Source organism: Petaurus breviceps, unplaced genomic scaffold, assembly GCF_028583685.1.
Source record: "Petaurus breviceps papuanus isolate PSGF00001 unplaced genomic scaffold, PetGlider_PUasm1.0 216, whole genome shotgun sequence".
NCBI lineage: Eukaryota > Metazoa > Chordata > Mammalia > Diprotodontia > Petauridae > Petaurus > Petaurus breviceps.
In genome coordinates, this window is record NW_027185867.1 from 7,832,394 (window position 1) to 7,855,758 (window position 23,365).

Consider the following 23,365-nt stretch of genomic DNA (forward strand, 5'->3'; position numbering starts at 1 on the left):
TATTCTTCATTTGGCTTCAGTCCTGACTCAAAAGCAGTTCATAATTTCACTATTAGAGCAGAGAGTGAGCATCTAGGTAGCTGACTGCTATTTGTTTTCTAAGAAGTTAAATGCCAAAACAAGACAATGTGGAAAGCTGAAAGGAAAGCTTACCTGCTCTCTGAGGCACAGAAGATGCAGGATTTGGTTGTTTGAACTCTCCTTCCAATTTCTGCAACAAACAAAAATTTATTTACTTGTGCACCACAGTTCCCAAACCCTACCCAGTGACTGTGTTCATTAAGCCCAATTAGGGTGACGACTAACTTTAATAGACTGGGTTCCTCTCAGCAATGTAAGGCTATAAGACAACTACAAAAGACTCATGATGGAGGGGGATATCCACATCCAGAGAAAAGAACTGCAGAGCCTGAATGCAGATTAAAGCAGACTACCTGCTCTCTTCCCTTTGTGTTTTATTTTGTTCCTTCTTTCTCGCCATTCACTCCACTGGTTATAATTCTCCTTTACAACTTGACTAATGCGAAGGTTATTTGTAGAACTTATATCAGATTGCATGCCGCCGTGGCAGAGAGTGGGGAAGAAAGAGAGGGGGAGAAAAATTGGAACTCGAGGGATTGTGGAACCAAATGCTATAAACTAAAAATAATTAAATAAATTAAAAAAAAAAAAGAACAAAAAAGGAAGTTGTTGTGTAGAGCGAATTAATTAGGGAGGTGTAAAAGTAATACTTGCTGGGTCTAGCTGAGATTGTGTAAGTAATAATCTTAGAAAGTATGAAACAAAAAGATCAATTCCTAGACTTATATTATTGTTCCTAGGTTGTCAAAGATTAGTTGTTAGAGACACCAAATACCTATACCTGTAATATTCTAAGAATTTAGACTTTTGAGAACCCTCATATATTGACCCTACCTGGGATCCTGAAAAGCCATAGTCATCCTTTGCTTGTAAGCCCTCTGATCCTTGGTCACCTTCTGGTTCCACACTAACATCCTCACTGAGCATTTCATCAGCCTTTTCAATGATTTCTCGCACCTGATCCACAAATGAGTCTCTCTCTGTTGCTAGAATAAAATCGTTGTTCACCTAATAAAAGAAACAATTTCTAAATGTTTCTGGCAAATGGGGCCAATGATTCTTGTGTATCCAACCAAACAAACCTCTGTAAAAATGTTCATTTGGAATTCCTGGATTTAAGTACTTTCTATTTCTGGAAAGTAATAACTCCCAACTCTAAGACAAGTGTAAAGAAGTGAGAGGAAGAAGACTCATTATCAAGAGATAGCAAGCACAAGTTATTTAAGTGAGGTATGAATTCCAATTGCAATCTCTAGGGAGAAAAGTCATATGCAGTTTAAATCAAACTTTCAACTTCATGTAAAAATAAACCAAGAGTCCTTAAGTAGGGGCAGCTTGTACTTGCTTTGGTTTAATAAAACAGTCATATACAGATAAATCTCTGATTTCACCACATGTTCTACCATTGCTAAAATATATTTCTGTTTAATTCTACTAAGAAAGCAATATAAATATTTAAAAGGTTAATGTTTATTCTAAAAACAGGTTTATATTCTTATTACTTATGAAAATTAGTTTTTTGAAGTATAGTCTTTATATTCATTGTGCCATAGAATTTCACTACAAAGTGTCCACAAATGGTACAATGGCAGGTAACAGGTTAGTAACTGATAGCTAAGTAAACACTGTACTCATGCTGGTGAATAGCTGTTCTCCACTTCCACTGAAAAGGGAATTGAAGGGTAAAGAAATTAGGTTAGGTATAAAAGTGAAAATCCTTTGAGTCACTGGAACAGGTTACAGCAAAGAAAACTTCTTAGTGCTTGATCCATTTTAACGGTAAAGTATTTGCAAACTAACCACACAGAAGCCTATATAAGACAATATAAAAGCTCAAACTAAGGTCTTAAAGAATGCAATTAACACATAATGAAAATGGAAGAAGGCCTTTCATTCCATTCTTGATGGTAAGGATCCTGAAGCAGAGACAAAAATCTGAGGAACACACATATGACTGACTGTACTGGTAATTTGGTTTTTCTCCCAAGAGAGTTTGTATTAGGTTTTAAACAACAAGGTAAGAATCTAAACCTCAACCAATGTCAGTATACCATAATTGATGCTATCTCCTCAGGATTGTCACCATCCAGGTCAAATTTGAATGTAACCATTTTCCGGTTGTGAGTCTCTAACTGGCATTCCACTACTCGGTCTCCTTTGTTTGACACCTGAAAGAACAAGAACACCTCTTGTTAAATAACCTATTTTGTTATCAGAACTTGAGGTCTTAAAGGTAATCTACTCCAACCCCTATGTTTCAGAGTTACAGAAACTGGGGCATTTTGCCTAAGATCACACAGATATTAGTTAGCAGAAGAGAGAATGCCTTTAGGGGAATAGCTACTAGGTTCAATTTGGTGAGAACAAAGAATAGAAAGTAATGTTGCATAGGCTGGAAAAGGGGCAGATCTGGAGGAACCCTACATATTTGGTCAAATAATTTGTATTCCAATCTAGAGGAAATGGATAGCCACCTAAATTTTTGAACAAGGATAATACGTGATCAAAGCCAGAAAAATGTAGTCAGAACATTATTCAGACATTAGTGTGGGGGATAACAGTACAGATTATCACTTGATTTCAAAGCTGAAATATAGTGCTGCCATTATTCATCAAAGTAAGAGCAGACACATGTTTTGTTCCTTTCTTTGTAGAGTGAGCAGCAATATGATCTCCTAGCATGGTGTAATTATACTAGTCCTCAGACTACTCACTAGTCTTCCACTGAATGGTTTGGAAGGAATGAACAATAAGACCAGCAGTTTCTTTTAAAATTAATGTCTGAACTATTTTTCTGAATGCATTGTTAAGAAAAAGAAGTACTTTCCTCTAGAAATGTAGTTGAAGGAAAAGTTATTTGGACAAAACAAAGGATTTTAAGCTTTCTTAACTTCGATACTTCAAAGGTCTCTAATTTCACCAATGTGAGTTCTTTCTTCCCACAGATGGAGATGACAGACACTCTGCGTCTTAGCAGGTTTTCTTCAGTCATTTTTCAGTCATATCTGACTCTACATGACTCCATTTGTTTCTTTTGGGCAAAGATATTGAAGTGGCCTATCATTTGCCTCTCCAGCTCATGTTACAAATGAGGAACAGGGTAAAGATGGTTAAGAGACTTGCTCAGGGTCACACAGCTAGTAAGTGTCTGAGGTCTCATTTGAACTCACAAAGATAAGTCTTCCTGACTTCAGGTCCAGCACTCAATCCCCTTCACCACCTAGCTGCTCCTTTTCTGAGAGTTACTATGTCCAAAACTTATTATCCATCCTGTGACTAAACCTGGTGATGAGTTTTGCATAAATACACTTTAATTTTAGGTTAGTCTTTTCATATAAATAATCTCACTGCTTGATTGAATATTCTTTTCTTTAGAGATGGGAAACCAAAGAAGAAAGTCTAAGAAAGTATCACTGGTATTGTACTATTCTTGAAATACCTTGAAAATATTAAAAGTATAGCTATATGAAAGGGATACATTTACCCTACAGGATTTCTGTAGTGATATAGTAATTCAGCTTGACTACAGACCAAGGAAGAAGAGGGGAAGCAGTTAAACTATTTATTGCTCTAAAACTCAAGAGGCAGCATGGTATAGTGAGAAGAAATGGGAGTCAGGAGACTTGATTCTACTTTGGCCTCTGATATTAAAAAATGTATGACCTTGGGGCAAGTCAATTAATATCTCTGGGCCTCAGTTTCCTCATCTATAATATGAAGAAAAGAATTAGATAATCTGTAAAGTTCCTTCTAGCCCTAACTTATTATAAGATGAAGTCTGAGAAGCTTCTACTTACATTAAGAATTCTCAATTTGGGGCGAGTAGTTTTCTCATGACGAGAACGACTCCGTACTGACTTCCGATAATGACGTTTTGTAGTTCTCCCTTCATGTCTCCCACTGGATGATGGAACATTCTCATTCCCATCACTCATACCCGAAGCAACATCTGAATGTGCACTAAAGAAGGAATGAAAACTTAGCCTGTATGTTTAGGTCTTACAAATGATGTAATTTCAAGATTGAAAACAGCTTCATAGAACTGAGTCCCTCCCAGCCCTTGTTCAAGAAAGAGAATTTCTAGTTGTACTCTTACCTATCTATAGAGGAAACCAATGTGGTGGTCTGTGGCTGTGCTGATGGCACAGGTTCTGGAGGACTGGACTGGGAAACACCTTGAGTACTCTGTGAAAAGAAAGAATGATTAAGAGTAACACAAGTCAAAATTTTATTTCTCTTTCAAAACCCACTAAACTACCCTTAAGAATTTTTCTAATTCCTCCCCCTAAGCCCTAGAAGCACTACCTCATTAGGAAAGTCTTCGACATTTAGCATCTAGATAGTTGTCTTACAACTCCAAAGGAGGATTGTATTGGTCAGTCTCTGGTATAGACTGCACAGTGGAGATCAGCCATTATGTCCACTAGACAGTGTGACACTACAACTTGCCATGCAGCCAGCATCTTACCAGAAGTATGTGCAACAGGGCAGGCAGAGCAAAGTGCAAAGATGATTCAGATCTCTCTCCCAGCAGGGGGCAAAGGGGCTGCTGGGAGCACAGCAGGATGAGATACTCTCAGGACTGCCAATGGCAAGAGAGTTGGTGAGAAGACAAGAATAAGATCTACAGAACTAGCCAGAAGTGAAGTGCTAACAGGGCTAAGCCTCTCAGAGGCACACTCACTTCCCAACAGAACAGCCAGTGGCAACAAGGCCCCCACATTGGCATGTCATTCTGCTGTAAGAGAAAGTCATTCAGGAGTTAGTTGGTAATGAAGTCCAAATGAATTCCAAGAAAGGAGAACCCAAATTTACACTGGCCTATAATTTTTATCCCCTCAGATTTATGCTTCCCACACACACATGCAGAGATTTCATTTACCTCCAGAGCTGCTTGCTGGGAGGGTGCAGCAGAGGGGGCCTGCTGTGCTAAGCTCATTGCTGAATGGGGAACTTGAACCTGTCCTCCTAGACCACCCACTGGAACTAAAACACTTGGCTCCACGTAAGGCTGCACAACTGCAGGAAGGTACCCTGGTGGAGCCAAGGCTTCCGTGGGCAAGGGAGGGGACAGAACTGTAGAGGGGACGCAAACAGAAGCCACGGTGGAGGAGGGAATAATATTTGAGTCTCCTGGGTACTGAGGTGGCAGTCGAGGTGGGAAGCCCTGCGACAGAAATGAGGGAGCTGAGTTAGTGCAGGCTGGGTCATCAAATAAGCAAACCAGGAACAGACATAAACACAATCACATACAGCAGGGAGGAGTTAAAGCACAATCCTTTGCTCTCTTTTCACTACATCCAAACACCATTTTTGAGAGAAATGTTAGGTGTCTGGATAAAACATAGATTTTTGAAAGGGAAAGGAGAGCTCTTCAGATTCCCTACAGAAAAGCAATACTGGCACATCTTTTGATGATCTCAAATAGGAGAACATCCAGGCTGTTATGGTTACTTGATTAGCCTTCCAGAAATCAAATGATTGGCTTCCCTACTATCCCTGGGAAGTTTCTTACCAACTCTGGAAATAGGCTATGGTAATCTTTATCTACTCAGGCAATATTTTATTTCTTTTTTTTTGGTGCCGTTTGGAGGGCAATTGGGGTTAAGTAACTTGCCCAAGGTCACACGGCTAGTTTTTTTGTGTGGGTGTTGTGTCGGGTCCTCCTGACTCCGGGGTCCGTGCTTTACCTACACGCCCCCAGGCAATATTTTATTTCAAAGAAAAGCAACACAGACTTAGCTTTAGCTGTTAGACTAGGTAGACACAAGATTAAATGTTGAACTTTTATTCTTATTATCATGTTGGCTGTTCCACTTCCATTTCTCACAACTGAATAGTTTTAAGTTGAATTCTGAAGTTATTGCCTTGTTTTCTTAAAGAGCTGTGGTAAGACACACTAATAGAAACATCCAGGATGCCCCCTCTCCTTCCCAGATCATGGGTCAGAAAAAGGCTATGTTGTTTGGTACTGCTGAACTCTTCTATTTTAACAACTGGAATCAATAATCTTTGCTGATATGCTATACTGCATGCTGCAAAGTTAAAATTTTCTGGTGTTTGATCACTGCAGTCAAACCCTTGTACCATCCTGCTTTTAGTTCTTTAAAGGACTCATGCACATCTTTTTCTCTAGGTGGATCTCCACATATAACTATAATCCTGGGGTCAGGTCTAGGCTGTAGAAGATCTGACCCTGGATTTTTGCTTATTTTAGCACAATACCTGGTACAGAGACTCTCCAGAGGGAAGTGAAGCCTCAGCAGCTTGTCCAAGGTTAGCTGGTATTCCTATGGACTGAATTGCTGGCTGAAGGAGCTGTGGGTGAGCCTGACTTGGCAGCTGAGTCACAGGCTGCAGAAGGGTGGGAAGCTGACTAGGGACTACAGTTGATCCCACAGGGATAGCAGCCGCTGCAGCAGATGAGGCCAAGGTGAGCAGAGGCTGGTTAATGCCAGATGCCATAGAGTTTGGCAGGGATGAGAAACCTGTCTGAGCCACAGACACATGAGGAGTTGATATGGGAATCTGAGAGACTGAGAATTGAGGGAGTAAAGATGCTGGAAGTGGCTGGCCCACGGGAAGGAAGTGAGCACCAGAGAGAGATGGGGTAACTGAGGGCTGTGGAAGGGAAGGTGCTGCAACTGGTATCTGAGGTTCGCCTTGGATGGTCGATATTGGCTGAGAAACAGGAAGCTGGGAAAGTAAAGAAAAAATAGATAAGGAAGCAAAGTAGCCAAAAGCAAGATTTATTTATTAGCCAAAAGAAGAAAATAACTTAAAAAACCCTAGTATCAATGTCACTAAAGTAAAGGATGGGGATTGCTGTCAGAAAAATAGATGGCAGAGTGACTATTGTCCCAAATGGTTATATTTTAAGGGAATTTTATTGTTGTTTTCTTGCTAGGCACTAAAAATAGATCTATTTCACAAAGAGGTTTGTTGACATTGACTAGACTTGTAAATACAATCAGACTGATGATAAAAAAGAATTGCATATGTTCCAAATCAAAACTTCTTTAAAGCTAAACATTCTCTAGTGAGAAGTCACTGACTTTTGTTCACATTGCTCTTGGGATCTTTGGTCTAATACTGATAGTGCCTTGCATTTTTTCCCCCAATATCTGTTAATGAACTGGTGACAAACCACTGTGCCAACAAAAAGTAAAAGGAATTGTCACAAAGCATAGCAAACATTAATGAAATTTGAAAACAAAACAAAACAATACATATACAACAAAAGTAACTTCAGCTTCTTTAGTGTGATCCTTAAGAAAGCATGCACAGAAGCAATTAGAAAAAAACAAGCAAAGAACAAATGCAGTATGCAGACTATGGTCCTAGAAATGGAACATCAGGAAGGAAGTAGATTAGCTTCTAGATATGAAAATTTCCATGTAGTTTACATTCTAGAACACTGGGTATCTCAGCCACCAACATACTGAATAACTGTAATACTAGACAAGAAATGAATTCTAGGTCCAGATCAATAAAAATATTGTCAAACAATCTTATGCAAGTTCCAGCATCCTATCTCCTTCTTTACCAAGAGGCTGTCACATTTGCTTTAGGCAGACAGTTCTAAAAGTCCTAGATGTCTCCTTTGTTCTTGCTTTTAGCATATTTTGATTCACATGAACGATGCACAAAGGAAGCAAATTCCACTTTACTTTGGGATGAAAACACTCTCTTTAGCTGGCATTTCATTATGAGGGAAGAAGACACAAACTCTTAAAAGCCCCCACTACATGCAGATAACTGCTTTCATAAGAATTTAATGACTTACCTGCTTCCCAACTGATACTTGAGGCACTGGCAAGACCTGTGGAAGCTGAGGCTGAGTCACTGGCTGTGCAGTTGTAGCCACACCAGATGCTGCTGACTGGGGAAGCAGATACTGCCCTGTCTGCTGAGAAGAGGCTTGTTGTACACCCTATTGTAGAAAAGGGAAAGAAAGAGCTTTATTACAGGACATTATTCATGTATTTTCAAGGAAATGTGCTTCCTAAGGCCTTTATAAGTTTTATGCATAAAGACAATTTCAATTCTCTTTAAAAAGCAAGAATTACTGGCAAGTAAAGCAAATATGACTAGTAGTTTTCTGCTCAAAATAACACAGAAGTTTATGTGTGACCTTCAATCTTTCTACTCTTCTGTATTTTCCCAAGGCATCACCCTTGCTCCAGGTACACTCTCCTCCCCTTAATAACCCCTTTCCTTTAGTTAACCAGTTCAACTCTGTACTATCAATTAATTGCTCCTTTATCTTAATGCTATTTATGTCTTGCCAAACCCTAAATCTTGATTATTCCCACCATCTACCTTTTCTGCTCCTAAACATTTACTGCTAAATAGAGCTAGAAGAAGTCATAAAACTGGGCTAATTTAGTCCCCAACAAATACATTACCTAATCTCAACAAGACCCTCACTGCAGCAAAGCAATTCTTTTATTACTTCCCAATTGGTACTTTATCCTTATTTACCATAGCAACTGACTGAAACTTTTCCACACCAGGACTTCACTTCATATTTTAATGAGAAAATAAGAGGTCATTCATTATGGACTATCTTCTCCCTTTTCCCTTATCCTCTTGACATTCTCCACTTTTTTGCATTTCTTTTACTCCAGCATCTAATGAAGAGGTGCCTCTTTGTGAAGGTCAACATCATTTAACACATATGTTTGGATCCCTTCTCCTTCAGTGTTCTCTAGAAGACTGCCTAATTATTTCCATCCCCTCTTTAATCTTCCATCTTTCCCTATCTACTGGTTCCTCCTCTGATGCCTACAAAGTCACCCCCCAAAACTTTAATAAAACCTATGATCCCTATAAGCTATTGTCCTTTCTATTGCTTTCCTTTAAGTTAATTTTTTTAATGAACAAAAATCTGTTTTCTCTCCTACCCATGTTGTTTCCTTCTTAGCCAAGATCCTTGAAAAGCTGTCTACAACTTGCTGTCTCCACCTCTCCTCTCTGCAATGTGTCTTCTCTAACGTCATTGATCAGTTGAAGTTTCTTTCTTCTAAGTTAACAATCATCTTTTAGCTGCACTAATCTAAGGCCTGTCCTCAAACCTCATCTCTCTACTCCATGCGATAGTACCTCTTCCTAGGTATTCTTTCCTCCTTGGGTTTTTGTAACATTGCTCTCTTCTTTTCCCTCCTGCCTGACCATTCCTCCTCAGGCTCCTGGGCTGGATGACTAACCAAACCATGACCCCTGACTGTGGTTATACTCCAAGGCCCTGTCCTGAGTGCTCTTCTCTTTTTGTCATATGCTGACATCATTAGCTCCCATGGCTTCATGACCATCTCTATGTGGATGACACTCATATCTGTATTTCTGGCCCTACTCTACCTATTCTGAGTTCTAGTACCAAATCATCAATTGCCTAGTAGAAGCTTTAAACTGGATATTTCAAAAGCATTTAAAACTCAACATGTCTAAATACTCCCTTTACCCCCCTCTCCAGGTTTCCTTGTATTATGTTTTTTATGCATTCTCTTCATACCTACATATGAGTATGTTGCTTTCCCCATTAAAATACAAGTTCCTTGAAGAAAGGAGCTATTTATTGTCATTTTATACCCCAAAATTAGTAGGTGCGCTTAATAAATGCAGGATAAAATACAAAGACACATAGACATACATAAACAACACACACACACATATGTATGCATAAAACTGCCCACATGACCAGGAGGTAGAACACTTGGGATGACTCTAGGAAGACAGTTCTTTATATTTTGGTCTGTCTTTGAATCTGGGTGATAGGAAGGATGATGGTTTTCTAGACTGAAACAAGGAAATCTGGAAGAGGGATGGGTTAGGGAAGAGTGATTATGAATTTCTTTATGGAAAGGTTGACCTTAAACTGCCTGGGGCCCATTCAGGCAGAATTATTCAGTAGGGGGCGGCTAGGTGGCTCAGTGAATAGAAAACCTGCCCTGGAGTCAGGAGGACCTGAGTTCAAATCTGGCCTCAGACATGTAACATAAAACTAGCTGTGTGACCTTGGGCAAGTCACTTAACCCCAACTGCCCTACATCCCCCCCCGCCGAATTATTCAGTAGGCAGTTGGTGATGTAAGGCTGAAACTTGGGAATGACTGTAGATTTGCTAGTCTTCTACATAAAAACAAATATATAGGGCAGCTAGGCGGTGACGTGAGTACAGCACTGGTCCTGGAGTCAGGAGAACCTGAGTTCAAATTTGGCCTCAGACACTCAAAACTTACTAGCTGTGTGACCTCAAGCAAGTCACTTAACCCCAATTGCCCTGCCTCTTCTTCCCCCCCCCAAAGACAAATAAATAAATGAAAACAAATAAATGAACTTATGTGAAAATGAGATCATCAGGAGAATATGTCAAAAGAGAAGTGAAGCGGGCCTTAAATGGTGTCCTGGTATACATTCAGACAAAGAAGAACAGGACATGAAATAATGATCCTACAAAGGAGACTGAAAAGAAGCGACTGGACATGTAAAAAGAAACCAGAACAGGGTCACAAAAACCTAAATCTCGACAATCCTGATGTAATCTAACAGGGATGAATAAAAAGCATTATATTAAATTCTTAAAAATCAAATTTACAAGTACAGAATGAGGAAGTTATGGCTAGATAAATTTCTGGAAAACAGTTCTAGGTATTTTAATGAACTGCATACTCAATATGAATCAACAGTTACAAAAACCAAACCAAACCCTAATATTATTCTGGGCTGCACTGAGAAAGGTGATAGTTTTGCCGGGAGAACTGTGGTTACTTCTGGGCATCATATTTCAGGAAGAGCACTGATAAACAGGAGAATTTTTCAGAAGAAGATGGCATTTGAAATTTAGTCAAAGGGATTTGGGTGATTTAGCTTGGAGAAGACTTGGTGGGAGACATGGAATATGATAGCTGCCTTCAAGTTTTTTAAAGGTTTAGACTTGTTCTTTTTTACACATAGGACAGAAGTAGAGCAACAGATAGAAGGTTCAGAGAGGCAAATTTTGACTTTATTTAAGGAAAGATTTCTGAACAATTAAAACTGTCCAAAAATTGGACTATCCTCTCCCTGAAGATTTTCATTTAGAAGCTGGACTGACCACTTTTGACAATTACTAAAGAGGGTAAATTTGATCAAATACAGGTTGGACTAAATGTAAATAGCTTCAGGGATCCCTTCAAAATGTGTGCACACACTGTGTGCTCAAAATACATGCTAGAAACCCTTGATTGTGGGGAGGCCGGGGCTGGTGCTCAGGTATAGTGAGCTGTAGTGGGCTAAGCCAATTGGGTGTCCACACTAAGTCTAGTACCAATATAATGAGCCCTGGGGATAGGCAGGGGCCACCAAGCTGCCCAAAAAGGACTGAAATGACCCACGTTGATAACAGAGCAGGTCAAAGCTCTTATTTCTATTAGTAGTGCAAATGGGCCTATGAGAGGCTGTTCATTTCCACCCTGGGAGACCTAGTGTCAAAAAAATAAAAACAAAACAAGCAAAACCTCACACATACTGTGTGATTCCATATATTACATGAGGGCTATTATTAAGTCTTCCAAAACATAAATATATGTAGAATACAGAGGTGTTAATGAAAAATATTTAGCTGTACTAGAGCCAGACTAGATCACTGTAAACCATTATCAGTATTGTGAATAATGGTTAATCACAGATATTTATTTTAAACATTAACAACTTATACTCGTCTTAGTACATTAATATCCCATTTATCCAAGTTTTAGAACAATGCCCTGAACCTAAAGGTGAGTGAGAGCTCTCATAAAGAGAATCTTTACCACTCACTCAGAGAACCTTATTCTAACATAGTTATTGCCCTTAGTTATATTATTTCCTATCATCATTAGAAGGAAATGAGGAAGGAGTCAGAGTAAAAAGAAACATATGTAGTGACAGTAATGAGGTAGCATGCCAAATATTATAGCATTTTAAAATAAATAGTTCATTATGACATTTCTTTAAAAATACATGTATGATACAACAGGACAAACTTCCTTGACTCTCATTGTTATTGCTGCAAAGGGTCCTATAAACTGAGAAAGAAAAAAAAACACAGGAATTACTTATTAGAGGAGAAGTTAATTTCTTCAGTCTTGCGATAGTCCCAACCATGACTGGCTTAATTTTCTAATGTTGGTCTAATGGAGTTAAGCTCCTGGAAAACCAGTGCTGAATTATTATCCTGCAAGTAAGTGTCCTTGTTTACCTTGTTTAAAGCTATTGAAAATACTGCCAAAAGCTCTTCCTGTGCTCTTCCTATAATGACTCCAAAGTGGATGGCTTTGACCTGAGTCTGAGCCTTACTGACCGCAAGTCTGCCATTCCTGGGTCTGCTGACCCTACAAGGCCTCCAATTTGATGACTTTCAAGGCCTACATGACCTGCCTCAGGTACTCCACCTTTTTGGTGCTTTGTGTGCTATAAACTTTAGCTATTTGGAAAAATTATTTATATGGAACAATAAATGACAGATTTTATGAAATATTAACTAGAGTTTCGCAGACTAGTCTTACATTGTTTTGTGAGTTGCTTCTGGTTACTTTTACGATATGTAACAGTAAAATGATATTATAATTATTACTTTCCTCTCTAAATTTGTCACTTGAAAAAAAGAATACAACTTAATTGGTATAAAACTGTAGTGTTATTTGCTGTTTATTCATAATTCCAAAATAAACCTATATATTAAAAGGACATTCATACCTGCTGAGCATGTTGTGCTGTTTGGGAAGATGGAATCCCAGTTAAGTTACTTGAAGCCAGGTGACTCTGGCTCTGTGCCTGTGTCTGGAGGAAAGAAGTAGATAAAAACTAAAATGAGAAAAACCTTAAGGAAAAAAATTTGTTTTTGTAACAAATATCTAAGTTTATATGGGTAGCTAAGAAGAATAGAATATTTCCAACTGTTTACTTGAGCTGTAGAGTCTTCTGAGGGGAAGTTATACTGAATAAGTTTTGGGGGGGTAAATAAAGTATGGAGACAGAGAACATCTATTACCTTCTAAAATATATTCTGACACTGTATAATTGGTCTACGGCTGAAAAGTTAACTCATCAGTATTTTCTAAGATTCTAACCTATACTGCTATCAAGTCATGGCAATAGAAATATTAAACAGAATTCCTATGAAAAAATGTTGGTCACAGTTTTTTTTAAAAGCAAGAAAAGTGAATGATTAGATTAATACCAAGAAGTATTTTTATATTTAAGAAATCAGGTCAAGAAAAAGAGTAGGTGAAACCACTAAGCTGGTTTTTTTTTTTTTTTGCTGTTTAGGAAACAGGTTACTAGGTGACAAGTACAAAGCATTAAATCAAAGATGTCAGTTTATTAATGTAATCAGCTGTTGTAGATATATGAAATGTCTCAGTCTTTAAAAAGCATCAAATTAAAATAAGGATGACAAGTTTGAATGAATAGGCAAGAGATAAATGGATGACTATACAAAGGAGACTAAGGAAAGGTAATGGCATTCATTATTTTTAGAATGCCAGTCCTATTTGCATTTTCTTTTGGTGCTTCTCTTTTGAGTATGTGACACACCTCTTTGCAATACAAGTACTAAATATCATAAAACCCCCCTAACTTCCTACCTTCAAAACTGTAATCCTAAAGATTATTGAGAACTGAAAGAATTATGATAATGAAACAAAAAACATTAGTTTTTATATCAGCTCTCTGGAGTCATCTGGCACATATAGGGTTATCATAAAAGCCAGTACTTTCCTATGTGTTTTTTTCTATATGCATATTTTCCAAGATAGTAGCAAGAAATACTGATTTAGTATTCTATGATTTTCAGATTTCCTTAAATTTTTTTTGCCTTTTAATAATGTCATAAATCATATGGCTATGGAAGTTTCCTTGGATTACTCATATTGAAACTATTCCTGTATTACTAGACTTGGGGGAACTTAAAGAAATATAAGAATCATGGTTTAGATTCTTTAAAAGGGTAGCATTTAAAAGAAATCCAAGATATGTTTCTGTAGGGTCCTAAGGTGCAATATATTTTGTCAAGGAGATCTATGACTGTGCAATACTAACCAGTTTCCCCCCATTTTGGATTACCTTGGTCTTATGTGGAAGAGTATTACATATAATCATACCTTAATTTTATGAAACTCATGAACATATAACCTCGTTTGTCTTTTTTAACATCCGAACAGGGCACGATCATATACTGTTTATAGCTTGCAAATTCTTTGTAACCCAGCACCACCAAGTATTGGCTTAGATGCCAATGCTAACAACATCCCTTCATTTCTAAGTATCACTTTGGATGTATTATGCTGACTTGTTTTGCTGGTGTTTAAAAATTTTTTTTTCATCTATTAATTGGTTATACATTAAAAAAAAAGCTGTTGGTTTCACATAATGTAATAAAATTGGTTATTCCTTGAAAAAAAAAGTCCCTCTAAAGTATATATAAAGTGTAAAGCTATAATTAAAGTTTTTTTTTCTGTGATACAAACAAAATTCTCCATTACTTAAACATTACATGATTACTGATAAGAAATATTTCATGATCAGACAGTTCTATTGGTACACTTAACTAATCCTTCCAGGATGTAGTTCAATTTTTAATTGTAGCAACTTGCATTTTTCTACTCTAAATAAGAGATTCTAGTGGGCATAGATATAAGATAAGGGGTTTGACCAAATGGATCACTAGAAAAAAAAAGTTGGTCTATTGCTCAGTTGATGTGCTTCCATCTCCAAAGACCTGTTATGTTATAGGTATAGTTAGCAGCTTTTCATGCTTCATTCTTATAGCAGGGTGGGGGTGGGGTGAGGGTTTTGCCTTACAACCTACTCAATTACAAATGCCAACATACTATTGAAAAACAAAGTGCAAGTTTTCTCAGCTCCAGGATTCAATATCCTTGAATAAAAGAAACTTTAAGAATGATAATGGTACTTAATAGAGTTAGTAAAAACAATACTAAAGAAAAAATTCTGCAACAGTTTGTCCTATAACCTGAGGATAGAGTGTAGATCCTCCTGAAGAGAGTGAAGCTGATAAGGCTTGCTGAGCTGTGGTACCCTGGGGAAAGCAGAGGAAAAGGGGGGACTCTTGTAATACTGTCTGAGGAAGATGGATATATGGCAATGAGAAGTCAGAGCCAAAAGGTGCAGCTGTTCCCCCTGTAGGGGGAGGTGACTGGAAATCTCCCGTATCAGAAGATGTCAACTGTGATGAATCACTGGAGTACTCTGGGCTTCCAACAGGCCAATTCTGTCTACTGGGCTCCATGGTGGGAACAGTCAATTCCGGACCACGGTAATTACACTGTTCTTCAGTCACAGGCTGCAGGCGACCATGCAATCCAATAGGCTGAAGAGGTGGCCCTTCCTGATTAAAGTCAAAGGTCCCCTGAAAACTCCGGTATACACGCTGAGATAAAGCATCACTTCCTTCTCCTGAAGAGGAGCTTGGTGTATGAACATGAAATTCAAATACACAGCTACTTCTGCCCTCATTGCTATGAGTTAACACAGCAGGTGCAGAATGTGGAACAAAAATTGGGTGAAACTTCAAACATGTAGCATCTGCACTGACAGGAGCAGAGACACTTGACAAGGGAGAAGCCGGAGCTATTCCAGAATCTAGCCTCAGGCTCTGAAGGTGCCCCACCAGGAAAGCTTGACCAGTTGGAAACTCAAAGACAGAGCTTGACGGAGGAACACTTTGTATTAGCTTCTGTTCAGGAATCTGCTTTGTAGGATTTGACAGCACTGGGGAATTGTATGCTATGCCATCATAGTGATCTACTCCCTGGGGCTGGTAATGTACCCCTGCTAGATATACCATTTCCTGAGGCATCAAATAGTGAGTTTCTTCTGGAGGTACTAGTCCAGGTCTACAGTCACTATAAATTTGAGTTGGTTCAAACACAGGATGAACTTGTACCTCATGTGGCTCTCCAGTAACCCTAGTGGCTGTAGTACCCAACATAACCACTGCCTCTGTTGTCCGATTAGTTGGGCTATTACTGGTAGGGTGAAGGTTTTGGCCAAGAGTCCTCAGCAGGGGCTGGCAGTGGCGGGTTTGGGATTCGAGGAAGGAAGTGCTCTTGCGACGCTGAGAAATGGCCACCTTTGGTGGGCAGGTAGGAGGAGGTGAAAAAGAGACGGGACGCTCATGAATGGTTGGGAAAAATATCTGTGGTTCTGAGAATGTTGGGGTCCCCCCACACGGATGCACCATGGACTGAGGCTGTATCAACATGAATAAGACAAGGAATTCACACATTTAGACATGAAATTACATTACACACATATAGCTTGCTCAAGTTCTGCATAACCTTATGAGATGGCTGCTCCAAATTAAGATTAACGAGACAAATACAACGCGTTTTTGAAAGTTATGGAAATGGTGTAAATATCTATTAAATACATCCAGGGCAAAATGGACAAATGGGAGTCTTTGCTTTGGTAAGATACTGCTTTTCCAATTACAATCTCCTTTTCCCTGTCAACATGGAATGAAAGAAAAAGAAACAACCTCAACCATGGAGATTACAGGATCATAGTTTTAGAGTTTTATTTGTAAATGCTCATTTTGTTCACTATTCACTGGTATTTTGTAAGCTTTAATAATTAATGGGAACAAGAATACTCCCAATGGAGAAGAAATGAAACTTACTCTAAAGGCTAATAAGGAAAAGTGTGTTTCAATTCCAGCTACTATATTTAATCTTCCCACAATTCAAATTTTCTATTATTATCCTACCTTACCTTACAAGCTTCAATGTTCTTATGTTATGAAACAATGGAATATACACTTAATTGAATTTCAGGGAGGGGAGCCTATACTGGTTGTAAAAGAAACTTTGAGGGTATGGTGCTATCCCTTGAAAATAATAGTGTAACATCATATGAATTGGTTTTCCTATGTCTGGTGCCTATATTATATATGAATAAATGAAAAAAAGCATTTTGAGTGTTTACTATATGCAAAGTACAACACTAAGAGTTAGGGATATAGATAAAAAAGGGACCACCTACTCTCAGGGAGCTCATATTCTAGGATTCATTAAATGGGGCAAAACTCAAACATGCCGAATTTGGACAAAAAATACCTTTTGTTACACTGCCCAAACTAGTGTAAGGTAAAGTCAGTAGATTTGTAATGAAATAGAGTACTAATGTCTAAACACCACAGTGTACTTTTAAAATCTTAGACAAGAACAAAATCATGCATGAATTTTGTGACCATAGTATTTGGTACCCAACCATAGGCATATCCAAAATTAGCTTAAGGAATAACATACTATGTGAATAGCACTTGTAATAAGAAGTAACAATTCTTAAATTTCAGCTCTGTGAATGTTAAATCAGTGATCTGACCAATTGTAGAAGAAAGAGTATTGAATCTGGAGTCAGAGAATCAGGGTTCCAATGAAGAGACTTCCTGTGTGACCTGAGGACAGTTATGTCTCTTCTCTAGGTTATAAAACGAGGGAGTTGGGTCAGATATATTTAACTCTAAAGTCACTGATCCTATAAATTATATTTGACAAAACTCAAACAAACATAATGATCAAAACAAACTGCAAGCTAAGGCAACTCATTTTCATTTGCTACTTAAATAAAAAATGTCACCCTATGTTCTTCCATTGGATTAAGACTTTGATAGCGGGTAGAAGCATCTACAATGTCAGCTCCTGGAGGGCATATGTCCAGATTCCTACATGATCTTTTAGAAGTGAGAGAACTTACTGTAGGGTGCAGACTCTAAAAAAGGGATCATGAGACTAATATAAGTCATACTCTTTATAAAATAGATCTTTGTGAAAAATCTTTTGGTGCCTGTATCAGAACATTTACTTCATTCCCTCCCTAGAAAAGCATCTTCACTGAGGAAGAAGTGAGCCACATATGTCATGTACTCTGGAAAGTCAATTTCATGGTAATCAAAATCCAATTCCTCTTCAAGCCAAAGATGAATAATTCTATAATGAAATAAAAGTGTGTGCCTTTTTGTTTTGCTGAAATACCCAAATAATTCTACCACTTCAGTCAAATACAAGACAGCAGTCAAGTTTTTAAAGATGGCTTTCTTCTAGAGTCATACAGGGAGAAAATCCCAAACCTGGGTTGCAAAATTATGAATTTGGACTATATTTAATTTCAAACAAGCCAACCATAAGGTGACAGTTTTTAATAGAATCACCAGTTCCACTAATTTGACTAAAAATGATGAGATGTGTACATTGTTTGTGGGGACAAAGGAAAATGGAAGATACCCTATTGCTCTACATTTTTCCTTTCCAATCTTCCCTGTCCATCCCTCAACAAGAATCAACTGGCTCTGACTCCTATTCCCTTAGAGAGAACATTAGATTTTCTGTTAAAAAGCTAAACTGATCAACTAATATGGGATAATATTAATGGCTATGAGGAGGTCGGTGTTACCTCTCTCAGGTAAAACTTTTGCATTTTAATAGAGGCCTTAATTCTAAAGGAGGGACCCCAATAGTGGCAATTTCAGTCATTGTAGCAGGTCTTAAATTGGTGGAAGATACTAATAGTTGTGGGTGAGTCTTTCTGACAGATCTAAAATATGTAACACTGACTAGATTTGTTATTCCCTTTCAGCTGAGGATGAAAGATAAATAGGGTTCCTAAATGATCTCTACCACTAATCACATTATTAAGTCTTCAGAGTTTCTTTGCAACTAAATTATGACCCCAGAAATAAACTTACTATAAAAGCAACAGAAACTCCAGAAATACAATGGTATATTTCTGTCTACTCCAGTCTCTGCTACATTTTTATTAAAATTCTAAAAGCCTGGATGTATTTAATAGGGACTTATCTTCATTTTTCCAGGAAGTATAGTAAACATTCAGGACTGACAAAGAGGGAGGGCAGGCTGGAGCGTCGGTGCTTGCGTGGAGTGGCAGAGTGCATAGGCAGGATATCTTCCAATGCCTTAGAAAGTTTTTCAGCAAATGTTTCTTCAGGGGCAATCCGAAGGTAGGAAGGAGAAAGAGGTGCAGACAGCACTGGTGGTGGGGTAGAAGGAACACTGGGAGAGATGCAGGACATAAAGGGAACAGCAGAAAGATGGGGAACACAAACCAACATGCTACGATCACGATGAGGCTAAACAGAAAACAAAAAAATGAGGATAAATACAGTACTCTTGGGGAAAAAAACAACAACCAAATGTGTTAACAGAAATGGGGCATAGTTGGAATGAGAAGGTAACAATCCCTACTCAAGTCAATACTGGTTGGACTACTCATGAAGCAGGCTAGGTAATATTCACTTGACAATAAATCACTGGGGTGACAACTCATTGCTGCTCCCTTTCCATCCAGGAAGGTTCATAAAGTCTGTTGCCTCATATGCTACTGGGCAGATACCCAATTAGTGTCTAGGATATTCTGACTTTACTATCCCATTGCTTGTGAATGCATAGGAAGGATTTTAATCAACAGAAGGAGGTAGTAAAGATAAGGAACATAGTATATGTATGTATTTGAGGGGTCTGTATGTTTGCTTCAAGAACACACAAGAAAAAGATACCTGCACTGCATATTCCATAGAGATCAAGTCTGCAATGATGCTGCACACATTGAGAGAAACTTATGTTTATTGGGAAGCATCAGACTTACAAATATATTATTTTTATTATATGTATGCTGGGAGAGAAAGAAAGCTATCTAATACTAGGAAAATTTTAGATTTAAGAAATAACACACAAATAAATACAAACAATGTTTTACTGGTTTAACAAAATGGTCACTGTTCATCTTCAAAGAGAAATGTTTGTCTTTTCCACACTTCACAGGTTAAGTGGTAAGAATCAATAACTTAAGTGGTATGAGTTCCTTAGAAGAAAATGTACTATACAAATCTAAAGTAGTTAAGAGTCAATGAAGTTTTTTTTTTAAACAAATACTTCAGAGATGTCAAATTCTTACTTATTACTATAAACTCTTAGAAGCAAAGAGATTCCTACCTAATAATCACAACTATCACAGCTATGTCTATGAATCAAAAGTTAAAGATCATAAATGATTACTTCTAAACTCAGCTTTCAATGTTTCACAATCCTGTGGCAAATGAAGCCAGTAGGTTAGAAATTTAGTTGCTAAGAAAAATTTATTATAACAAAATTGGAAATATGAGAATAGCCATGTGATTTTCCTTCAAATTAATTTTTTCTATGTAGACTATAGACTTACAGCCAAAAATTTTCCCCTCACATTTCTCAATAAAAAATAAAACAATTCAAAACAAATACTTAAATGTCTTCCAAGTGCAGAGCACTGTGATAAATACTTGGGATACAAGACAAAAATTAAACAGTTCCTGCCCTCGAGGAGCTTACATTCTACAAGATGTTAAAATTAAAATTTAACATCCGAAAAGTTAGGACAAAAAATGTGGAATGAACCCTGTGGAAACTAGAAATGTCTTCAAAGGCATAAGAACAATTTTCAAACAGCTTTTCTAGAGCTCTTCTAACCAACTTACTTCCCCCCCAAGTTTAAAAACAAATTGTTCAAAACCAGAAGATTAGTATTTCCCTTATATTATTGTGGCCATAAAACTTGGGAGTCAATCAAGTCAAAACAGTTTGAAAAGATTAAGATACAAGCCATATCCCTCCTAGCCTGCACACTTTGGGATAAGAAGTTTTAGCAAATGAAAGAACTTTCTACAACTTAATGAAAAACACATTTAATGAAGGCCAAGAATACCACAAACTTGAACATTAACAGCCCTTTGAAAAAAATTGGACAGATTGGCTATTTGCTTACAGTCAAAAATAAAGTAGTGATGTAACCAATGGCTCTTTTAAGGCAGATGATAGGAGCATACCATTAATAGTCAAATTTTTTTTTTTTTGTAAAATAACCTATAACTCCTAAGATCCAAAGAAAAATCTAAGGACCTCAGAGACTCATGAAATGTGCTGTTATCTTAAAATATATCTCAAAATGATCTCCACATTAGAAGTAAGGGGCTAAGAGAGATAGTTACCCCAGGGATAATAATATGCCTATAAGATATACATACATGTATGTACAGACAGTATTTTACAAAATAGCCCCCGTTCTGAAAATGAACAAGTAGTAAAAAGGATAACATAAAAAGGGAAAAGGCAAATATACAGTAGGGAAGGAATTTGTGCCCAACAGACTTTCCAAGGAAGGAATATGCACAGCAATTTATGATAAACTAAACACAAGCACTAAATAAAATGGAAATGCAAACATGGGATCTGTTCATTCTGGAGTGCTCACATGCAGCATTCTATACAAGTCACTTACCTGTGACTTCCACAATAAGAAATCTAACAAAAAAATGCTTAACAAATAACACTTCTGAAAAAAGCTCTTATTTTTTTCCAATCAACTGTTTTCATAGCTCCTGATTCTTAAAATAATTTTGAGTTGACTGTTCTTTAACAGCAAAAGTACTATATTACTGTGATTAGAGGTTGGTCATATATTTACTCAGGTTATTACTATAATTGGAGGGTTTAAACTCATTTAAGTAATCTGTTTACTCATTACTATAACCATATTTTGAACCCAAAAGCTTTATTTTCTTTAGGGTACATAACAGTTAATGAATATCATGGCTCACTTTTCTACTGTAAATAAAATTACAGTTTCTTACGCTTTTACTTACCACTGTGGAGGAAGGATATACACCATGGGGCTGAGATTGTGCTTGAACAACAGAAGCTGTATAGCTTGGGATCGTGCCTGTTGAAAGTGCCTGCTCATGCTGAGACCCATATGAGACAGTCTGCTGGCTGCTCACTCGAGATTCTGTGAAGACTGAAGACCCCTGACCACTGTCAACTGTTCCATCAGCTTAGGGAAATAATAAGAGATGTCACACACAGATAAAAAAGTTCAGAAAACTTCTAAAACTCCTAATTAATTTAATGTTATCCTGTTTTATGTCAGTAATCAGCTTCCACCACGAAAACAGGCAACTTGAAGAAGTCGACTGACTTAGAGTCAAACTATGCCCACAAGGAAGTCACTTTAGTCCTTTGTACTCCTGTTTCTTAATACAGGTATAGTATATAGTACAGAACACTAGGAGGTAAGATTTAACAGGGTACTTATCACTAACTCAAGGCGCACCAACATCTTAAACTTTCTTTCTTTTAGGCCTCCCCACAAACAAGTTCCCCTAAGCAAGTTCCTCCCTCTACTCTACCTTGCTCTCTCTATAGTATATAGCATAGTATGAATACTCCTAACCTCATAAGACTGTTGTAAAGTTTTTAATAATAGTAACTCACATTTATAAAGCATGCTAAAGATTTTCAAAAGGTATAGACACCAATATGTAAGTGTTCCACAAAATTAATTAGTAGTGGCAGTATGAAAAAAGCATTCTGGAGTCATGAGAGCTTGAGCTCTAATCCTGGTACTTCCACTCACTGCCTGGACAACTAGTGATAAGTTACTTCCTTTCTCAGATAGCTTCCTCCTCTGTAAAGACCTCATAGGACAGGGGATGAAAGCACTCTGTAAACCTCAGAGCACTATAGAAATACGAGTTTAAGTCTGTATTATTATAGTACTGGCTTCCCACAGTGCCCAGCAAAGGGTTAACACTGACTTGAATTGAGTCAAAATGGAAAATTTCCTTTAATGACTAAGCTTACTATCCTCTTTAAATCAGTTATAAGGAAAAAGTAAAACTTTCATTTCAACTACTCACTCTCTCACCTCTCTCTCTCCCCCTATGTCTGGATTGGGTTACAGGACAATATTTATTAGGTTTTCTTTATTTTATTTGGTCTGAACCTATGATTTTATCCGTGTAGGTAGTTTCCTGGCAAAGAATTTTCTTCTACCAATTAAGCTCTGCATCTTCTTTGCCACTTTGAGCCTTTCTTTTTCTTTTTGGAAGGGGGAAGGCAGGGCAATTGGGGTTAAGTGACTTGCCCAAGGACACACGGCTAGTAAGTGTTAAGTGTCTGAGGCTGGATTCAAACTCAGGTCCTACTGACTCCAGGGCCAGTGCTCTATTCACTGTGCCCCCTAGCCACCCAGAGTATTACAGAGTTATCTGGGATACTGCTAAGTTTAATGAATTGCCTAGTTTCATACAGCTAGTATGTGTAAGAGACAGGACTTGAACCCAAGTCTTTGTGACTCTGGGGCTGGCTCTTTATCCATTACTCCACACTGCCCTTTTATTTTGTTAAATTCAGTTCGATCTTACATAATTTTCAAAGTTTCCCAGAAACTCTAATGTTAACAGAATAGGAAGGTCT

The 23,365-nt window shown here is 37.8% G+C and overlaps 1 protein-coding gene across 3 annotated transcripts in view; it reads right to left on the reverse strand.

Annotated features, from left to right (window-relative positions):
- The window catches only part of WNK1 (WNK lysine deficient protein kinase 1), a 165,285-nt gene that overhangs the window by 24,288 nt on the left and 117,632 nt on the right, over positions 1 to 23,365 (reverse strand). The window contains exons 8-17 of one of the 3 annotated variants that reach the window (XM_069094353.1): positions 21,754 to 21,941; positions 12,798 to 12,881; positions 7,868 to 8,014; positions 6,307 to 6,777; positions 4,964 to 5,248; positions 4,178 to 4,266; positions 3,879 to 4,041; positions 2,133 to 2,249; positions 916 to 1,089; positions 154 to 211 (exon numbers count right to left, since the gene is read on the reverse strand). In XM_069094353.1, coding sequence (XP_068950454.1) covers positions 154 to 211; positions 916 to 1,089; positions 2,133 to 2,249; positions 3,879 to 4,041; positions 4,178 to 4,266; positions 4,964 to 5,248; positions 6,307 to 6,777; positions 7,868 to 8,014; positions 12,798 to 12,881; positions 21,754 to 21,941 — 1,776 coding nt within the window. The remainder of the gene's footprint in view (positions 1 to 153; positions 212 to 915; positions 1,090 to 2,132; positions 2,250 to 3,878; positions 4,042 to 4,177; positions 4,267 to 4,963; positions 5,249 to 6,306; positions 6,778 to 7,867; positions 8,015 to 12,797; positions 12,882 to 21,753; positions 21,942 to 23,365) is intronic. The other 2 variants (XM_069094354.1, XM_069094355.1) reach the window with 2 other exon arrangements.